The following is a 21,371-nucleotide window of genomic DNA, read 5'->3' on the forward strand; positions in this document are numbered from 1 at the left end:
AATGCCAGGAACCAGCCCTAACAATACGGTGTTGACCAGGCCTATGATGGCTGTCAACATCTTGACAGATGAAAGGACATTTGACAAAGTCAGTCCATCATTGGTGCTTAGCAGTGGTATGGGAAAAGAGGCTGATGCTCGAGCAGCACACTTTCCCAGAGTGGCTACAGGTCCACTCACCAGATGGAGTTTGGAGCACACTCTGCTTCCTGGCTTGCCTGTGGACCTCCACCTGGGCACTCTGATGGCTCTCTGTGATGACTGCACCAGACTTGACCCAGCTTCTCCAGACTGAGCAGTTGTGGGCAGGGTTCTTCCAGTTGTCAGTGGGAATGCTGAGTTTCTTGAGGCCTTTCTTGACCTTGTTGTTGTATTGGAGCTTTGGCATTCCTCCGCATTGCGGGCAGTTCTTAAGTTGACCATGGCGCACAGCCTTTGGCAGAGGATCTTGAGGCATGCGCTCCACATGTCCCAGCCAGCAAAGCCTGTGAATGTCCAGCGTAGTCTGCACAGACAGTAGGCTGTCTCTCAAGGATCCTCCCCGTTCTCTCAAGGATCTTGTTATTGGTGATCCTTTGGTCCCAAGTAACTGAAGGACTTTTCTAAGACAGTGGAGATAGAAACTGTTCAATTCCCACTCCTGCTTGTAGTACGTAACCCAGCTTTCACAAACATAAAGGAGGGTACTAAGGACACAAGCCTGATAAACAGGCAACTTTGTGTTCAGGGTTAGCAATTTGTTATTCCAAACCCATGAGGTAAGTTTGCCAAAGGTAACAGAAGCTTTCTCAATTCCATTATGAAATTCCCTATCGAGGTTAAATGAGCTGGAAAGAATTGAGCTGAGATAGCAGAAGTGATCCAGATTGTCTAGAGCTTCATTTTTGACATAGATTTTAGGTGGATTGTAGGCACCTCGTGACATGACAGCTGTTTTCTTGATACTGATTACTACACCTGGCATCGGGCAGGACCAAAAAAACAGTTTGGAACCATACAAGCCATGCAAAATAATGACAAAGAACAACTCAAAGAACATCTCAAATCTATAGCGTCTTCCAGAAGACCTTGGATATTAATAACACTAGTGCTGTATGAAGCAAAGGATCATACCAATCTGGGGCCCATCGATAATTTTTCTATATTAGTAAAAAAAAACCCTACTTCTCACTAGATTCACAAGTGATCAGAACATAGAAAATGTAAAGGGTGTCTTTTTCATTTGGACAATGGGAAGAAACAGTCACTGATAATGTGGCTACAGTTTGACAGTTCAGAACTGTGTGCTTTTGGGATACATTTCAAGCATATTCCTTTCAGCCCTCATCACCCATAAGAGAGTGGACTATCAGAGAGAGCAACACAGATTGTTAAGAGATAGCTACAAGAAAATAATTTCAGAATAGCTCCACTGAAGAATAGGTCAAAACTACAGAGGTGTTATAATTACCTACCCAGGAACAAGGTAGTTTTCCTTTAAATAATTTGTGAGGCTACTGGTGGCACTCACTGTGTTCTGTGGCTGAAGCTTCTAGAACCCACTCAGAGCAGCTGTGTGTATTTAGCTAGGCCTGGCATGTTTGTGTATATTTAGAGACTCAGCTGTGTCTGTGAAGTGTCTTCATATTATCTTTGTTATGTAACCAACAAAAGACACAAGAAAATTGAATCATAGAATCATAGAAGATTAAGGTTGGAAGAGACCTCAGGAGGTCATCTAGTCCAACTCCCTGCTCAAAGGAGGACCAACACCAACTAAATCATCCCAGCCAGGGCATTCTCAAGCCAGGTCTAAAAACCTTTAAGGATGGAGATTCCACCACCTCCCTTGGTAACCCATTCCAGTGCTTCACCACCCTCCTAGAGAAATAGTTTTTCCTAATATAACAACCTAGACCTCCCCCAGTGCAACTTGAGACCATTGCTAATTGTTCTGTCATCTGCCACCACTGAGAACAGCCTAGCTCCATCCTCTTTGGAACCCCCATTCACGTAGTTGAAGGCTGCCATAAAATCCCCCCCTCACTCTTCTCTTCTGCAGACTAAACAAGCCCAGTTCCCTCAGCCTCTCCTCATAAGTCATGTGCCCCAGCCCCCTAATCATTTTTGTTGCCCTCTACTGAACTTTCTTTAATTTGTCCACATCCTTTCTGTAGTGGGGGGCCCAAAACTGGATTCAATACACAAGATATGGCCTCACCAGTGCTGAATAGAGGGAATCTCACTGTGTAATTTCCTGAGATGATTGTAACGCTCTCTGAGCCTACACAGAGTTGTGAAGTATTTTGCCACTACCTGCCCATGTTGTGAAGCAGTCTTGTCTTGCCTGCTGTAGCTCAGCTCCCTGAAACTAAAAGCTTCTGGCCACACTCAAGCACTGACTTCCAGGTCTCTGCAGACCTCACCCGCTCTGTGCGAGCTTGTGATAGACCCACAGCAACCCCCTAGTCCTCAGCGCACTCCCTGCAGTTTCCAGCCTTTGTCATTGGACACTCACAGAAATTACCAGGTAAACTGTGCCTGATGAGACAGTGTGCACACAGATCAACTGGTACAACTCACGATCAGGTCCTTTGTAACAATACTGCACAGTCATATATTTCTAGTGAAATAGTCATAAATTTATTATCAAATGTTAAGTTTAAAAAGATAGTGAATAAGGATAATAAATTGAAACTGAAATGTTTACACTTTCAAACCAAACATAAAACACAGTTCTAGGGCTACACTTCTTAATGGTTTCCTTTCCTATTTAATAAAGTAGATTTTCTCCCAAAGATTTAGTCTTTGACAGAGCTGCTGCTTTTAAGTCAAAACTAGGATCAAAGCTGTCATGAACATCCCATACCTTTCCATGAGGTTCTTCCATGAACGGATCACAGAATGTCTTACTTGTCCTGCAGCTATAGCCCTTTGAAGTGAACCAGAGTTGTTTGTTCTTTAGTGTAGTCTTCCCTGTTGATTTTGCATCCCCCATTGGTTCTGTATGCTGATGCAGCTTCCATTGTACTGACTTTCAATCCTTCATTTATATCAAAGACATGCTTTATCTGTCAGAATTCCTGTTTGTCAACTCTGCCTTGTTACAGATTTTAAAACATATTTTCAGTAGGTATACATAACTCCTTACATAGTGTCAGTACATATATTTCACAATGATCTTAATGACTAGTGTGTCACCATCTTTCATTTGATACCTTACAAGACACTTTGTATGGATGAATATTATGAAAACAGTTTGTTAGGTATAGTAATCTTGTCAGACATAACAGGCGTTGCTGACACAGCATAATGAACTCTGTCAGTTGGCATTGGGGATTTCTAAGGGTCACAATGATCCTGAAAAGAATGAAAGTCATTATATGTAAGATTATCAGGCACAGCTGTCACATGTCTGTCTTTTGTACTGAACATTTTACAAATCTGGTTCTAATTTGCCTTTTTTCTTTCCAACAGTTATTCCAGTTCTGTTTGTGGCCCCCTGGGGAATAGCCAGATCAAAACTGGAAGACACAGGGTAAGTTACTATATAAAGATGATCTTATAAGATTGATTTGTTTGTTTTAATGGGTTTTTGGATTGTTTATAAGTTAGTATGCACAGACATGCTACTTTTCCTGGACACCTTTAACAGCATAGGGCACCAATATCATCTCTTATGGGAAGTTTATCCCATTGGGAACAGTGGGAGGTACAGACCATCTTGAAGAACGGGGACCCTATCTTCCCTGAGAGCAGTATTTGGTTTGAGTCTTATTGAAAACAGTGGGAGAGGGCTGCCATTTTGAAAAAGTTCCAATATAAAGAATGACATATAGGATCACTAGTCCTCAAGAAAATTCTTCAAAAGTAGTCAAACCATAAGATGTCAATTATATGCGAAGTATGAAGGGTCTGCATTATCCCCTTATTAAAATCATTCAGGACAAAAATGTTCTGGAGGGAGGTGTTACATTTATTAAAAGATCCATTTTTAAAATTAATTTTAACTCAAAAACTAATTCATGGACTGACTTGTAAATTGTCAGAAAATTTATTCTGGACTCAAAGAGTAAGTGCTGTAATTTTGGGAGGAATATGCCATGTACTTCATACATGTCTGCTTTAATGACAATACTGAACTAAACCTTAACTATAGAATCACAACCAAGCTTTCATGGTAAAAGACAAAAACACCGCATTTTGCAACGGTTAAGTTTGTTTATGCATAACAACCACAAACCAAGCATTTGGAAATGAAAAAATCTGCAATAACGGCAGACACAGCAATGATTCAACAGTGTATAGAAAGCACAATCTTCACCCAGACCACTTCTACACATGTGCACAATCCATCACTTTCATAAGCAAATGCTCCACCAAAACAACCTTAACCTCTGTCCTTGTAGTGACACCATCCTATAACCTTCATTTCTTCAATCCTTATTTATTTTCCCAAAGCCAGTTTTTAAGTTATTTATTATTCATACAAATAAGGGCTTTAATTATCCTTTCTCTGCTTTTAAAGATTTGTTACCTTTAAACGCGGTAATTTTTCTGAGAGAATAAGAAGTTCACAGGCTGTGGCTATCATCTCTATTTTTTTTTAATCAATATGTTTGTAGAGTGAACATATTATTGCCAAACTCCAATCTTCCCTTCGTCGAGGTTTTAATTATACTGCAGCCAATTACAGCTGTGATATTAAAGTGAAAGAAAGCACTCGCCACACTGGCCTTTGCTCTTTTCCTTCAATTTCTATCATATCACTTCCAGTGTTTATGAGGCTTCTATACACAATAGCAGAGTGTATTTACAGTACACGGACAACTTCGTCTGGAATTTTATTATTGCTATGATTTAACTTTTGCTGCAGCAGCAACAAGAGCCATTCTTGGTTATGGCGCCATTGGGCTGGGAGCTGTCCAAACAGCTGGCAAATGAGTGTCCATATCTCCCAAAAGTCTAGAAGACAAGAAACAGGTTCATGAGACAAGCAAGCAAGTTTGGTTGGGGATAACAGAGACACTAACAAGTACAATGTGTAATTCTTAGCCAGTCAGGAGCAGTGATCACAGCTTCCCACTTGCCTAACCATTATCCAGTTTTACTTTCCTATATGCACTACAGCAGAGGTGAGTTTCGAGCAAGGATGCAAAGGATGACAAGGTTTATAGGTTGTGACTGAGAGCTTTTCCCATGTGTAAAGGGTAGCCTTTAAAAAGTCACAAAAGGGATTATTAGAGAATGAGATGATGGAGGCTGGGATCATTGGTGGAGGAAGGCAAGAGTCAACTTTGTAAGAAGGCATCATAAAAGATAGGAGGAGAAGTCTAAATTGTGAAGGACTTGCGTTTGTCGTGAAAGAGGGGAGCAAGTGGGGGAATTTAAAGACAAGAGAGTGACATGGTTGCCTTTGATAGGTGGCGACTGGACTCGATGACCCGGGAAGTCCTGTCCAATTCTGTGTTCTTATGACATAATCCGAATGATGCACCAGGAAGATGATCTTAGCAGGAGCAGTTGGAATGTATTTTCATAGATTCATAGATTTAAGGCCAGAAGGCACCATTATGATCATGTAGTCTGATTTCCTGCATAACATGGGCCAGAGAATTCCAGCCAGTGACTCCTCCATGAAGTCCCTAACTTCAGTTTGAGATATAGCATTATGAGAGATCCGTGGGGTGCCACTTGGAGGGCTATCCCTCTCGCACTGTGATGCTAATGTTAAGCTACAAGCCTCTGACAGGCATTGCACTTACACAGACATCTGCAGGGAGGGACACACCCAAGTGAGTTACATGAATAATCTCCCAGCCACTCATGAACCTTCAATGGAGAGGCTCCAGCCAGTTCCTCTCATCGCCCCAGCCTTGCACCCCAGAACTGTACCATCTTACACTGCTCAAGGCTCCCTTGGGCCGTGCAAGTTCATTATGTAGTTCACCACTCCCCAGTATGAAACAGACATACACCAGCCTTTGTAATCTGAGGTGGGGTTTTTCCAAGCACTTCAACCAAAACCACACTGGTTTAGGTAAAATATAAAACAGATTCACTAACTACAGAAAGATAGATTTTAAGTGATTATAAGCAGCAGGCATAGAGATCAGAGTTGGTTACCTAAGAAATAAAAGAAATAAGCAGTCTAAATTCTAACTTAAACAGACTAAGCAAAATTCTAATCAAACAATTTCTCACTCTAACAGATGTAACAGTCAGCTTACAATTCCTCAATATACAGACTAGACCCCTTTCCAGCCTGGAACCAAAGTCCCTCATTCAAAGTCTTTTCCTTCCAGAAGTTCTTCCAAGTGTTGAGATGGCGATGGGTGGGAAAGAGAGAGGCCAAGAGATGATGTTATCATCTCAATTTTTATAACTTCTTCCAGCTGCTAGAAAGATCCTTGCTGTGTACATGGGGGTCAGACATTGGTCAAGCAGTCTCCATTGCATATGTGCCTTCTTTAAGGAGCCTCTGGGATAGTGGATTCTTTCTTGATAGGCCATCAGCGCCCATCTGGCTGGCGATGGGTGCTCCTTTGTCCCTACTGAGAGGCTGGCTGTGGGCATTTCCCAACTTCATAACATCAAGGACAGGGAGATGGAGCTTGCAGTAGTCAAGGAGAGAGATGATCAAGAGTTCTGTCTATGCGGGCAGAGAAGAAAGGCCGGATCCTGGAGATGTTGTCCAGGAAGAGGCATCAAAATTTAGACATGGCTAGTTGAATGAGTCAAAAGAGTAAAAGAGAGTGCCAAAATGATGGGCATAAATGAAAGGAAGGGTCGTGGTGTTGTCCATCATGATAGAGAAAGTAGGGAAAGGACTGCGTCTGTGGGCAAAGATCAGCAGTTCCATTTTGGCCATGTTGAGTTTCAGATAGCAAGTGGGCACTCGCAGGAGATGGTTTGTTTGGTTGGAGAGACATTCGTTCTAGCGGGAAAGGTACACTTGTATATTATCAGCATCGTGGTTATAGTTTAAGTCACATTTGTGGATGAGATTACTGAGATATATGAGTTCCTAGAATCATAGAATATCAGGGTTGGAAGGGACCTCAGGAGGTCATCTAGTCCAACCCCCAAGTTGCAAGGTTTGTTCATGAACACTGATGAGTGATGGGTTTCAGCATGTTATCCTTCTGTTCATGAATTTGTGGAGTATGAGTCAAATTTTCAAATGTTCTAAGCAACTTGAACCCATTAGAATCAGTTACAAGTTAGGAACCTAACTCCATTAGGTTATTTTGAGAATCCCAGAAATAATTCTTACATAATATTAAATATTATGACAGTGTAAAACATAAATTCTTACATTTTTCCTTTAAAATGAGTATTTTAAAAAACTTTTTGAAAGAATTTTCATAGATTGTGGTCTCCATTCTGGGCAGTATGCTTTTCTGTATAATTGCTTATGAAATCTTCTTGCTATTAATATTTTAAGTGATTTTCCAGTTTTGTTTAGTTTTTGTCTATTTTGGCATATGATCCATTATGTCTCTCTGGGTATGCTTTACTTCCAGATATACAAAGCTTTTTGGCTGACAGTTTCCTTAAGTTTTTTTAAAAATTTGCAGCTGGGCAACATTTTTCAAACAAAAACATTTGTTGAAAATGTTTTGAAGGCAGCATTCCTAGCAAATCAAGACTTGCCTGGATGAAAGCTTCCTAGGCCAGGATACCTGTCTGGAAGGGTCCCCACAGGTGCAGACAGAGGAAGAGCAAGCAGTGGTGTTGGCAACACACCATTTTCCTCCCATTGTGAGTTTTTCCTTGTAAAGTACCTGCAATTAAGGATTAAAAGGGACAAGCCCTACCTTCCTGCCTTCCTCGGCTGGCAAACTCACTTAGTCTCCATGCTGGCTTCATCTCACCAGCCAGCTGGAAGTCTAAGTACCTGTTCTGAGAATCATATTTCAGTCCACCATTTCCCAGTTTTGAATGTGATACTTGGATGTGGAATCCAGAACAGTCAAAGGTTATTGAGTTTATTTCCCCTATTGCACCATTCACCAAGCACAATTTCAGAGACTAGGATGAAGAATTCCTCCAGTTTAACACTGACAAGGGCAAATCTGCAGGTGCTGAAGTAAATTTTTTATCACCTACAAGACTCTCCTCCTTCCAGTGTTCATCTTTGAGGTGCACTATGCATGTTCTCGTTCTTGGAATAAAGTGTTCACAGAGCCATGAACTTGGAAAGCATCTAGCAAAGTTGTGCTCTTTGGGAGCTGCTCAAGTGCTGCCTTCCAGGAGCAGATGTTCATTATCTTTGGGCATTTTGTAAAGGAGGTGTGGCTCTCAGGCAGTTCCTTTGTGTCAGTGGTTAGCAGCAGTTCGAGGAAACTTTCTACCTGGGCCCAGAGTCTGATTCTAGCCAGACATTAGCCTGTCTTTAAAATAGTTACTTATATTTCTATTTAAGTTGATTTTAGGGCTGTCGATTAATCACAGTTAATTCACGCGATTAACCCACAAAAATTAATCGCGATTAATCACAGTTTTAATCGCACTGTTAAAAAACGGACTACCAATTGAAATTTATTAAATATTTTTGGATGTTTTCTACATTTTTAAATATATTAAATTCAATTAAAACACAATATACAAAGTGTACACTGCTCACTTTATATTATTTATTATTACAAATATTTGCACTGTAAACTGATAAAAGAAATAGCATTTTTAATTCACCTCATACAAGCACTGTAGTGCAATCTTTTTATCGTGAAAGTGCAACTTACAAATGGAGGGGTTTTTTTGTTACATAACTGCAATCAAAAACAAAACAATGTAAAACTTAAAAGCCTACAAGTGCACTCAGTCCTACTTCTTGTTCAGTCAGCCACTAAGACAAAGTTTGTTTACATTTATGGGAGATAATTCTGCCCTCTTCTTATTTACAATGTCACCTGAAAGTGAGAACAAGTATTCACATGGCATTTTTGTAGCCAACATTGCAAGGTATTTACATGCCAGATATGCTAAACATTCGTATGCCCCTTCATGCTTGGGCCACCATTCCAGAGGACATTCTTCCATGCTGATGACTCTCGTTAAGAAAAAATGTGTTAAATTTGTGACTGAACTCCTTGGAAGAGAATTGTATGTGTCCTGCTCTATTTTACCCACATTCTGTCATATATTTCATGTTATAGCAGTCTCAGATGATGACCCAGCCCATGTTGTTCATTTAAGAACACTTTTACTGCAGATTTGACAAAATGGAAAGAAGGTACCAGTATGAGATTTCTAAAGATAGAAACAGCACTCGAAGCAAGGTTTAAGAATCTGACATGCATTCCAAAATCTGAGAGGGATGAGGTGTGGAGCATACTTTCAGAAGTCTTCTGCTGGTGGCATCTAACTCAGATGATGAAAATGAACATGCATTGGTCCACACTGTTTTGGATTGTTATCAAGCAGAACCCATCATCAGCATGGACTCACGTCCTCTGGAATGGTGGTTGAAGCATGAAGGAACATATGAATCTTCAGCACATCTGGCATGTAAATATCTTGTGACGCTGGCTACAACAGTGCCATGTGAATGCTTGTTTTCAGTTTCAGGAGACATTATAAACAAGAAGTGGGCAGCATTATCTCCTGCAAATGTAAACTAACTTGTTTGTCTGAACAATTGGCTGAACAAGGAGTAGGACTGAGTGGACTTGTAGGCTCAAAAGTTTTACATTGTTTTATTTTTGAATGCAGTTTTTTTACATAATTCTACATTTGTAAGTTCAACTTTCATGATAAAGAGATTGCACTACAGTACTTGTAATGGGGAGATTAAAAATACTATTTCTTTTATCAGGTGGTAGCCGTGTTAGTCTGTAGCCACAAAAACAACAAGGAGTCCGTTGGCACCATGAAGACTAACAGATTTATTTGGGCATAAGCTTTCGTGGGTAAAAAACCTCACTTCTTCACTCCATGCATCTGAAGAAGTTAAGTTTTTTATGAATGAAAGCTTATGCCCAAATAAATGTGTTAGCCTTTAAGGTGCCACCGGACTCCTTACTATTTCTTTTGTTTTTTACAGTACAAATATTTGTAAAATATATTTTCCATATATATACAGTGAGCACTGTCCATTTTGTATTCTGTGTTGCAACTGACATCAATATATTTGAAAATTTAGAAAATATTTAAATAAATGATATTCTATTATTGTTTAACGGCGTGATTAATTATTTTAATCACACCATTAATCATGATTAATGTTTTTAATTGCTTGACAGTCCTAATTGTTTTGAGTGGTTTTTAATAATAGTTTTTAGTTTTTCTGCACTTTTAGAGTTCAGGTCAGATTTGGCATATTGCTGTGCACTCTGGAGTCAAGCTGGTCCAGCTTGGTGAGTTATGGCCAATCTTGTCTTTAAGAAGTCAGGGTTCCAGAGCTGCACTGTGTGCCCTCTATTATTCCAGGATATGATGCCCGTACCAGGTGCATGATATGCCCAGAGAAGGATCGATTCCCAGATCTTTGCTCAGTTTGTTGAGCTTTCACCTCACAGATCCATGAGCACCAGCAAGTAGGGCTGCAGACCTTCTTAATGAAGGAAAGGCCTCAATGTGTGGACCTCAGAACTGGGTGATAGTGGCTGCAATTCCATGTGGGAACTCGAGAGACCAGCTGTGTCTGCTAAGCTCTCTTCTGCATGAAGCCTGTAGTTCCAGTTGGAAGTATCAGCACACTGCAAGTGATCCCAGGAGAGTTTCAGGTTTGGAACAGTGACAGTCAGCACCTGGATCTGCTAACACAAGAGTGCAACCAATGTGGGAGCCATCACTGGTGTCATCTGAGGTTTCAGGACAACCAGGAACTTTCAATACCACCTCTGCAGTGCCAACATTTCCTTCAGTACCAGAGGCTTAGGAGACCTCTGCCAATGCAGGACCCTCTGTAATGCCAATACTCCAGAGAGATTCTCTATCCTCAGATATTGGTACTGTCTGTTCTAATACAGTGAGGCAGACCTCCTGCATGGAAACTTCAGCCCTGCTTGCCTCATTCTGCAAAGTCAGGGGAAAAGAAAATGGGCCAATCAGCAGGCACGGGCCACAGATCCTGAGCCTACCAAAAAGAGAAAGAAAAGGGAGTTATGGGGTCAGTGCCAGAACCTGTGCTCCCAGAGTCTCCGTGCTCTAGGTTCTGCTCAGTTCCTCAGAGGCCATAGAGTTCCCTGTACTTTTGGTCAGTGTTGCCCTGTCTGGGCTGAATAGTATGATTTTCCTCCCTCAGAGGGATACTAAGAGGGAGCCCTTCTTGCAGTAGAAGGGGAGATGTTCTAGGTGGAAAGTATCAGATCTGGGAGCTGCCCACTTTATTTTCAAAGCTATCTGAGATGGCAGGGCCGGGCTTAGGGAAAATGGCACCATGGGCAAACTTGTATTTTGGCGCCCCGCCACCCCATCACTTCTGGCCCCCGTGGGTTCTCTGGGCTTTCCTCTCCCCCCCACATCAGCTCTGGGCCCCGCTGCCTTCCACAGTATTTAATTTGTTTTGAAAGAGATTCCAGAACTCAGCCCCAGCACAAATTAAGCACTGGCAGGGTGGCCTGATACTGGCAGGTGCTGGGCGGGTGCCCAGCTTGAAGGCAATGCCACTGCCAACAGCAGCATAGAAGTAAGTGTGGCATGGTATATGGTGTATTGCCACCCTTACTTCTGTACAGCTGTTGTGGCTTGTGGTACCTGATGCTCAGCATGTGACTCAAGGTAGGCTTCGTGTTATCACATGTGGGCTACATCTTGCCAGAGTCCAAAGCCTTCCTGCAGCCCTCTGGCCATGCCTGACTCACTGGGGCACCATTTCATATTATGGGGGATGGGAGGAAACTTTACTCATTATTCGAGGGACTTAGGCACCTGAAAACTTGCCAATAACTTAGGAATTAGCTGACAGGAGCACTCTAATTGTTATAAAGATACAGAAAAAATATATATACAAACTCCAGTTAAAGCCACGTTTAAAGTTTATCTGTAAATTTAGAACAATCAGGAGATAATACAGCAAGATATTCCCAATCCCAAGCCTTGAGGTATCAGATCTGGAGCTTTAACACAGATATCAGAAACACATGTTTGATACTTTGTACACTATCTTTAGTAGAGATAAATAAAAATAAATAAAATCTGCTTAAAATCTTACTTTCTATAGCAGACACACTCTGTGTAACTGCCATTATCTACTCTATTTTAGTCATTTGTTTGTTTACTAAAAACATAATTTTAACATATGTGATTAAGGTGTTTTTTCTTTTATTAGGACAGGGAATTTATTTTTCTAATTATTTTGGCATTTATGTTTACCGAACACAATCGTGTGCATGACTCACTAACATTTGACTCCATCATTGCTATTGGTATCATAGTTGGAAATGCATTTATTTTCATGTAAATTTTAAGTTATTCTACAGATCTAACTAAAAATACAATTTGAAAATAAGCAACCTTCATCTGCCCAGTATCTAAAGTTGTGTGTTTAGCTAATATTTTTAAACTGGCACTGCTAAGGTTAGTACAAGCTAAAGTTACATTCTAGAAAGATACTATTATTTGATCATACCACTTAAATCATAGAATATCAGGTTTGGAAGAGGTATCAGGAGGTCATCTGGTCCAACTCCTGCTCAAAGCAGGACCAACCCCAGCCAGGGATGAATTATAAATATAATGAATCACAAAGCACAATATGATAATAAAAGTAATAATGATAATTACTGCAACCAGGACAAGTTAGGCATTTTAGAAATTACTACTCAAAGAATTAAATGTAAGCATGAGAGAGAAATAAAATAATGAAATACATAGACCAGTCAAAAAAATAAAACAGGCACTTTGAAAAAATAAAATTACAGAGAATATATGTGCATTGCAGGAAGTACCTACAAGTAACAAGTACATAAGTATGTGTTGGAGGCGAGTGTAAAAGAGATAAAGTGTGTGAGCTGTGGGAGTGTGTGAGAGACCATGCACTGCCCCTTTTAAGAAAACAGCACTCACCAGTCTGAAGGAAAGCTCCTTCAGACACAGCAGTAGCTGCCACCAGCAGTTCCATCCCTCTCGTGGTGAGCCCTGTCCCCCCGGCCTTCAGAGATGGAGTACATGAGTGGGGGGCAGGGGACACCCTAACATCAGCGCCCCTCCTCTCCCTGTCCCCCTCTGCACAACAGACAGGAGCTGTGGGGCTGCAGATGCCAGCAGAGCAGCAGTGGGAGGGGCACCGCTGCTCCAGAGGTGTCCCATTTATAATGGCACTCTGGGCTTTCACCCTGTTCGCCCATGCTTAAGGCCAGCCCTGTAGGATGGAATTTGAGGCTGTCACATTTCAGGGTGCAATACAGACCAATGAGAGGTTGTGTCACCGCCTGGCCCAGTGCCTAACAGTGCTTTGCTGTTGTAGCTCCCAACCTGGGTCACTCACAAACAGCCTACAAGCATGCAGGTGACACCCAAAGTTTTTGTGTACACCTACAGTTCTGACCCAGAAGCTCTGACCCAGCAGCCTGTCAAAAATACTCCAGTCACACTCTGGTTTGCACCAGTCTTGGCTACTATTGTAAGGTGGCCTCAACACACTCCCAGTCCCAGATTTTCATGTGGTCTGCACTGTCCAGCCCTCTCCTGGGCAGTTCAGATATTGACCTGTAAGGGGTCAATATTCAACAATTTGTTACTTTAAATGGAGTTAAACAGTCTAGTTTAAACACAACACTGGATTACTTTATATTAAACATAAGACAAGTTTATTTAACTAGAGAGAGAGATTTTAAGTGCGTACAAGTATAAGGCATTGAAGTCAAGAATGGTTACAAAAGAAATAAAAATAAAACACTTTCTAGTAGCTAAACTTAACAAGCTAGATTTGCTTCAACATGAATTCCTTGCCACATATTCCCAGCAACATTGCTGACCATATTCTCAGGTCAGGATCAAACCCAGAGTCAATGGGCTGGTTCCTTTGTCTTCTTAAGTGAAAAAAAAAATAGGATGGGATTGGGAGAGATCCTTGGGTGCTCTTGTGCCTTATTTTTGTAGCCCAGTCACCCTTTGAAGTGGATTCTTCTGAGGATTACCCCTCAAAGCAAAGTTTATTCAAACAGTAAAGAAGGTGATGTGGAGTTTGGTGTGGAAGGTGGCTGCATGCTCTCTCTTCTCCCCTGTGTTTTATGAAATGTGGATTTGTCTTGTCTCCTGCCATTTCCCCCTCTTGCTGTCTCAAGGACCCTGTTTACTACTTATATGTAAATTGAGATAAACACACATTCCTTTGGTTAGGATAGACCAGTTTAACAACTTTTGCCTAGTCAGGATTTTGTGGATTTGAATATGTGCTTACAACATCATAACTTTACATATAATGTTGCTACATACATTTCACCATGATATTATTGACCAGCAAGTTATTCTTTTTCAGAGGACACCTCACAAGGCATATTTTGTACCAAGATTATTGCAGTGGTCTGTAAGATGTGACTACAGGGGTGCTTTCAATCACAAAGGTCCACCTGGACAGTTCTCAGAACTGAAGAGCTTCAGTCCATAATTCCTCCTTCTCTGCTAGTTCCAACTGAAGCTCCAGTACTAAGTCATCTCACTGCAGGAATTTCATTCATGATCTTCTCTAATTCCTGCACAACATGGCTCTCTTGTCAGACTCCTTCTTTCTCATTACTAGGAGTAAGATGCTCAAAAGGAGCTATACACAGAGAAATAAAGATAAAACACTTTCTAGTAGCTAAATTTAACAAGATTTGGTTCAACATGAATTCCTTACCACGTGTTCCCAGCAACATTGCTGTCTCAACTCAGCTTCACTCCTCTCTCTGCCAAGGACCCCTCCAGACAAGCACTCCTTTCCTCCAAAACCGTCTCTGCCTAGATCAACCATGGAGAAACTGCTTTCAGTCCAGATGATCTTAGAGCAGCAGATGATGCAGAGTGCCCTCATAGGTACCAGGCCACCTCAACAACACCTGTGTCACATCATGATGCAGAATTCCCTCTCACTTGCCAGCCACCTCAGCATCCTTCTCCTCAGCTGAGGATAGCCCTGGTATCTGTACTGTGTCTTCCTAATAACTTTAGACATTTCAAGGAACCACTGTGTATAATTGTTGCCTCTGTGGCTGGAACTGATGATAACTCAGATCCCTCCCCATCTGAACTATTACGGAGAATTCTTTCCCAGATGTCTGGCTGGTGGGTCTCACCCACATGCTCCAGGTCTAACTAATCACCATATTTGTATTTGGGAAGGAATTGAGGAATTGTCCCCCAGGTCAGACTGGCAGAGACCTGGGAGGGGTGGAAGTTGAGTGGGGGGGGGGGGGTTGCCGTCTTCTGCAGCATGGGCCATGGTTCATTTGCTGGTTTGAACTAGAGTAAATAGTGGATTTACTGTCATTTGAAATCTTTAAATCAAGATTTGAAGATTTCAGTAACTCAGCAAGAGGCTATGGGTCTATTACAGTATGAGGCTCTATGGCCTGCGATGTGCAGGAGGTCAGACTAGATGACCGATAGTCCCTTCTGGCCTTAAAGTCGGTGCGTCTATGACACGTCATTCAATACACTTCCTGCAATCTAGTGAAGGCAAATATTTCTCCCAGTTAATGAGAGACTACTGCAACTAGTCAAGGACTTTTGATAAACTTTATATCAGGCACCTCACTGGGGTTGCCCATATTTTTTCCTCACAGCTGTTCCAAACCCATAGTTTCAGTGGCTCTGAAATAAGCAAGGGATCTGAAAGTTTCCCATTCCAGACCTGTAGATGAGATCAGGAAGTATCTGTGACCAAGACAACCAGCAGGGTGGATCAATGATCTTTCTGACTCATGACAGAGCGGTGAGAGTTGTGTCAATGGGCATCAGTTCACTGACCCTCTTCCTGGAGGCACAATCAAAGGCCAAAAATCTTCCGTTTGATGGGGATGTGATATTCACTGCCAATACCAAAAAGTCCTGAAAAGACTGAGGGAAAAAAAGATACATACAGTCCTTATGACTTTTGCCACCTTCCTGTGCACAAAAGGAGAGATCCAACTTTCCTCCATCCTTCAGGTACCAGTGCCAGTATCCCTTATTCCTGAGCTGCCCTAGATTCTTTTTATTACTAGAAGCTTCAATCTTAGTCTCTTCTAGAGTGTAATAAGCAACCAGATAACAAGGGAGGTCATCAGAGATCTAGTTTCTCAGTAAGTCAGCCATTGTCATCAGTGGTAGACCTCAGGTTTGATGGAGTGACCTGACAGCACTAGTCTTTCATTTTGCTTCCCTCTCTTCCCCTTCGAATTCCCTGTCCTTTGGAGACCATCTGGTTGTTCTGTTTCCTGGTGACATGTTGTGGAAAACCACTGACTTGGGAAGGGAGCTGAAGTTATTGAGAATGGTTGCAGTATTCAGTTCTAGTCTGTGCTGCCTACAAACCCCCTTCTCATAATCCTTCAGTGATCCCCTCTCCTGTGACACTGCTCATGGAGGAAGTGGGTTCTCCTCTGAAGAAAAGGGACACCGAGGAAGTTCCAGTAGGGAGGAAAAGGCTTTTATTCCAGATTTTTCCTCACACCAAAGGCTAACAAAAATTCAACCCAACAAGAGAAGGTTTGCTAGCTAGTTAAAGGATAGGAAACAAAGGGCAGGAATAAATGGTCAGTTTTCAGAACGGAAAGAGATAAATAGTGGTGTCTCCCAGGGGTCTATATTGGGCCCAGTCCTATTTAACATATTCAGAAATGATCTGGAAAAAGGGGTAAACAGTGAGGTGACAAAATTTGCTGATGATACAAAACTACTCAAGATAGTTAATTCCTAGGCAGACTGTGAAGAACTACAAAAGGATCTCTCAAAACTGGATGACTGGGTAACAAAATGGCAGATGAAATTCACTGTTGATAAATGTGAAGTAATGCACATTGGAAAACATAATCTCAACTATACATATAAAATGATGCTGTCTAAATTAGCTATTACCACTCAAGAAAGATCTTGGAGTCATTTGTGGATAGTTTCTCTGAAAAAACATCACTCAAATGTGCACGCGGCAGTCAAAAAATGCAAAACAGAATTGTTGGGACATCATTTTAAGAAAAGGGTAGATAATAAGAGACCCAAATATCGCTATGCTCTATATAAATCCATGGTACACCCACAACTGAATACTGCACAACAATGTTGGCGGCTCATCTCAAAAAAGATATATTAGGATTGGAAGGTTTTCGAAAAGGGCAATAAAAATGATTATGGGCATGAACATTCTGGCATATAGGAGAAAATTGAATAAGAATAAGACTGGGACTTTTCAGCTTGGAAAAAAGACAGCTATGGGGGGATAGCATAGAGGTCTATAAAATCATGACTGGTGTGGAGAAAGTAAATAAGGAAGTGTTATTTACGGCTTCTCATAACACAAGAACTAGGGATCACCAAATAAAATTAATAGGCAGCAGGTTTAAAACAAACAAAAGTCTTTTTTTCCATACAACGCACAATCAACCTGTGGAATTCTTTGCCAGAGGATGTTGTGAAGGCCAAGACTGTAACATGGTTCAAAAAAGAACTAGATAAATTCATGGAGGATAGGTCCATCAGTGGCTATTAGCCAGGATGGGCGGGAATGGTGTCCCTAGCCTTTGTTTGTGAGAAGCTAGGAATGGGTGACAGAGGATGGATCACTTGATGATTGCCTGTTCTCTTCATTCCCTCTGGGGCACCTGGCATTGGCCACTGTCAGAAGTCAGGATATTGGGGTAGATGGACCTTTGGTCTGATCCAGTATGGCCTTTCTTATGTTCTTATCATCTTTTGGTTTCATTCTATTGTTTCTGAGGAATAGCAAATTAAAAAAAAATCTCATCAAATACCCTTTCACATTTTAATGTGATTTTTTAAAATCTAAATTAAATTGTTTCTAGGAATCTAATATAATTATATTTTAAATTAATCCTTAGGTGCTGGGGAACAAATAACCGTATGGGAATCTGGTGGATCATCCGAGGGCCAATGTTATTTTCCATTACAGTAAGGATTATTTTATCTTTTGTTTATATATTATACAGATGTGATTGTCTATTTTCATTTTACCAAGAAATTATATTCTGGCCCAGATGGTAATGAGAACCAAAGTGCAATGGTCACTTGATGAAAAGACACAGTCCCTGCCACAAAGAATCTACAACAAGGAGTGAGAGTAATAAACACAGAAATGGAGGAGGGGACTTGTGCTACAAACACTAATGTCCAACAGGACATGTGCACTTGAAGAGTCAGTGAAATCAGTTGTTTTTTCTTTCATTGTTTATTTGATGTGAGGGTTTTTTTTCTATGAATTCATCACTGACTTTGCAGAAGCAAGATGTTAGGGTAGTGCTGGCAAATTGATTTCAGTAGAGCATCCCACTTTTGTGCAGACAACCCTTTCTGCACCTTAGTCACAAAAAAAGGCATCTCCTTCCCTTTGGGCTGTAGCCAATCCTTATGTGCAGTGCAGGCTCACAGGCGACACAACACTCCACCTGCGCCATGGGCCTGTCCCCTAGACCTGGGCTCATAGAATCATAGAAATGTAGGGCTGGAAAGAACCTAGAGAGATCATCTACTTCATCTCCCTGTGCTGAGGAATGACCAAGTAAATCTAGACCATCCCTAACAGGTGTTTCTCTACTTTGTTCCTAAAAGCCTCCAGTGATGACAACAATACACAAGCATTACCTTCCAGACCTCCACAGGCCTTGCTTTCTCTGTATAGATTAGCAATAGGCACACAGCAACCCCTGAGTCATCAAAGTCTCCTTCTGGACTGCCCACCCCCTGATCCACTGAAGACTCGGAAGTCTCAGCTTTGCTATCTCCAAAGAAATAGTACACACTAGCTTATTAGTTTTAACTCAGGATAACCACTCCGCTTAACACACAGCACCTAGATACATTTCTAGTTAAAATCTGTTTACATTCACAGTCTGTGGAATAACCTTGCTGTAGGCCCTTTGTATATCATAGGTAGCATCATTAACCCTTTCCATGTCCTCAAAAGGAGCCTCACATGAGTTTTGCATTTTGTACATTTTTACAAGGAGTAACAACAGCCCCAAATCTCCCACATCAAATGATCAGTCCCATGTACTGTGGCCACACCGTTTTTTCAGAGCTACTCAGTTTTTGTGAGCATTCCCACCATAGTCTTTAAATCTTACCTAACATTTGCAGCTACTGGTTCCCCCTCTGCCTCAGTGCCACCTTCCCAGGAGTCTCTGATGAGATCTAGTGGCCCTCTAATTTTTCTACCATACACGAGGTCAAATGGGGCAAACCCTGTGGCATCTTGAGGCTCTACCCATTAAGCAAATAGGTAATAACAAGTAAGAATAACATTACATCTGTCATTCTTCTTTCTGTTGACATACATTTTTAACATAGATTTTAGAGTCCCATTGAACTGTTAATCCCTGGATGATATGGGTTGGATTTTAGTTGCTTCCATAACTCACTAAATAGATGGGATATGAAATTTGACCCATGATATGACAAAATCGCTTGGGAAACCTACTCTGTTAAATGGAGAGAACAGTGACATAGCCATTGCTTTGGCCTCTACATTATACAGGGCAGTGCCTCTGGGTACCTGCTGGGAAAATCCACCATGACTAATAAATTTTTCTTTACCGTTTGGGTTGGATGTGTTAACAGTCCTATAATATCCATGGCCATCCCCAACATTCTTCTTTGATTGTTGACAGGAGGTGCAAGGGAGTCTTGCAGTGACATATAAACTTTTCTCTGCTTCTGACATGAGTCAGAAGTCCATCAGTATTAATCATAGAATCATAGAATCAAAAGGTTGGAAGGGACCTCATGAGGTCATCTAGTCCAACCCCCTGCTAAAGGCAGGACCATTTTCCCTAAATAATCCCAGCCAGGGTGCGGTCTAGCCGGACTTTAAATAGCTCCAAAGATGGAGATTCTACCACCTCCCTAGGTAACCCATTCCAATACTTCACCACTCTCCTAGTCAGAAAGTTTTTTCTAATATCCAGCCTCGACTTCCGCAACTGCAACTTCAAACCATTGCTCCTTGTTCGCTCTCCTCACCACTGAGAACAGCCTAGCTCCCTCCTCCTTGGAGCATCCTTCAAGTAGTTGAAGGTTGCTATCAAACCCTAGTCTTCTCTTCTGCAGGCTAAATAAGCCGTTCCTTCATCCTCTCTTCATAAGTCATGTGCCAGTCCTCTAATCATTTTTGTTGCCTCCGCTGGATTCTCTCCAATTGTTCCACGTCTTTTGTAGTGTGGTCGCCAAACTGGACACAATATTCCAGATGCGGCCTCACCAGTGCCGAATAGAGGGAATAATACATCCCTCGATCTGCTGGCAACATCCTACTAATACAGCCCAGTATGCTATTAGCTTTTGGCTCACGAGGCACACTGTAGGCTCATGTTCAACTTTCATTTACGTAACCCCAAGATCCTTTTCTTCAGCACTGCTACTTAACCAAACAGCCCCAGCCTGTAGCAGTGCATGGGGTTTTTCTGTCCTAAGTGCAGGACTTTGCACTTGTCTTGTTGAACTTCATGAGGTCCTTTGTGCCCATTTCCAATTTGTCTAAGTCTCCTGAATCCTATCCCTGCCCTCCAGCGTGTCCAACACCCCCCCAACTTGGTATCTGCAAATTTACTTAATGTGCAGCTATCCCATCATCAAGATATTAATGAAGACATTGAATAGAACGGCCCTAAGACAGACCCCTGGGGCACACAACACTGTACTGGTTGCAACTAGAGAGTGTTGCATTGAATACCTACCCGCTGAGCCTCGTTGATTCAACCAGTTTCTATCCACTTCACAGTCCATTCCTCCAACCCATACTTCCTTAGTTTGGCTGATGAGAATGCTGTGGGAACCGTGTCAAAAGCCTTACTAAGCTCAAGTATAACAACGATCAACGCTTTGCCCCATCCACAAGTCCAGTCATCTCATCGTAGAAAGCAATCAGGTTGGTCAGGCGATTTACCTTGGTGAATCCATGTGACTGCTTCTGATCCCCTTGTTTTCTCTAAGTGTTTCAGGATGGATTCCTTCAGCACCTGCTCCATGATTTTCCAGGATTGAGGTGAGACTGATTGGTCTGTATTCCCTAAATCTTCCTTTTTACCTTTCTTAAGATAAGGACTATATTTGCTTTCTTCCAGTCCTCTGGACCTTCCTGTTCGCCATGAATTTTCAAAGATAATGGTCTACGGCTCTGCAATCACACACTAACTCCCCAGCACCCTCGCGATGCAGTTTGTCCGTCCCATAGACTTGTGCACGTATAACGTCTTTAAGTAGTCCCCAATGTGACCCTCTATCAGGTGGGCTGCTCTCTTCTCTCTCTCTGCGTT

At 41.7% G+C, this 21,371-nt stretch overlaps 1 protein-coding gene across 1 annotated transcript in view; it reads left to right on the forward strand.

Annotated features, from left to right (window-relative positions):
* The window catches only part of GLP2R (glucagon like peptide 2 receptor), a 145,308-nt gene that overhangs the window by 73,676 nt on the left and 50,261 nt on the right, over nucleotides 1-21,371 (forward strand). The window contains 2 exon segments of the mRNA XM_075072002.1: nucleotides 3,457-3,517; nucleotides 17,943-18,012. Of these exon segments, the coding sequence (XP_074928103.1) occupies nucleotides 3,457-3,517; nucleotides 17,943-18,012 (131 nt within the window).

This window comes from Chelonoidis abingdonii, chromosome 13, assembly GCF_003597395.2.
Source record: "Chelonoidis abingdonii isolate Lonesome George chromosome 13, CheloAbing_2.0, whole genome shotgun sequence".
In the NCBI taxonomy this organism is placed as follows: Eukaryota; Metazoa; Chordata; order Testudines; family Testudinidae; genus Chelonoidis; species Chelonoidis abingdonii.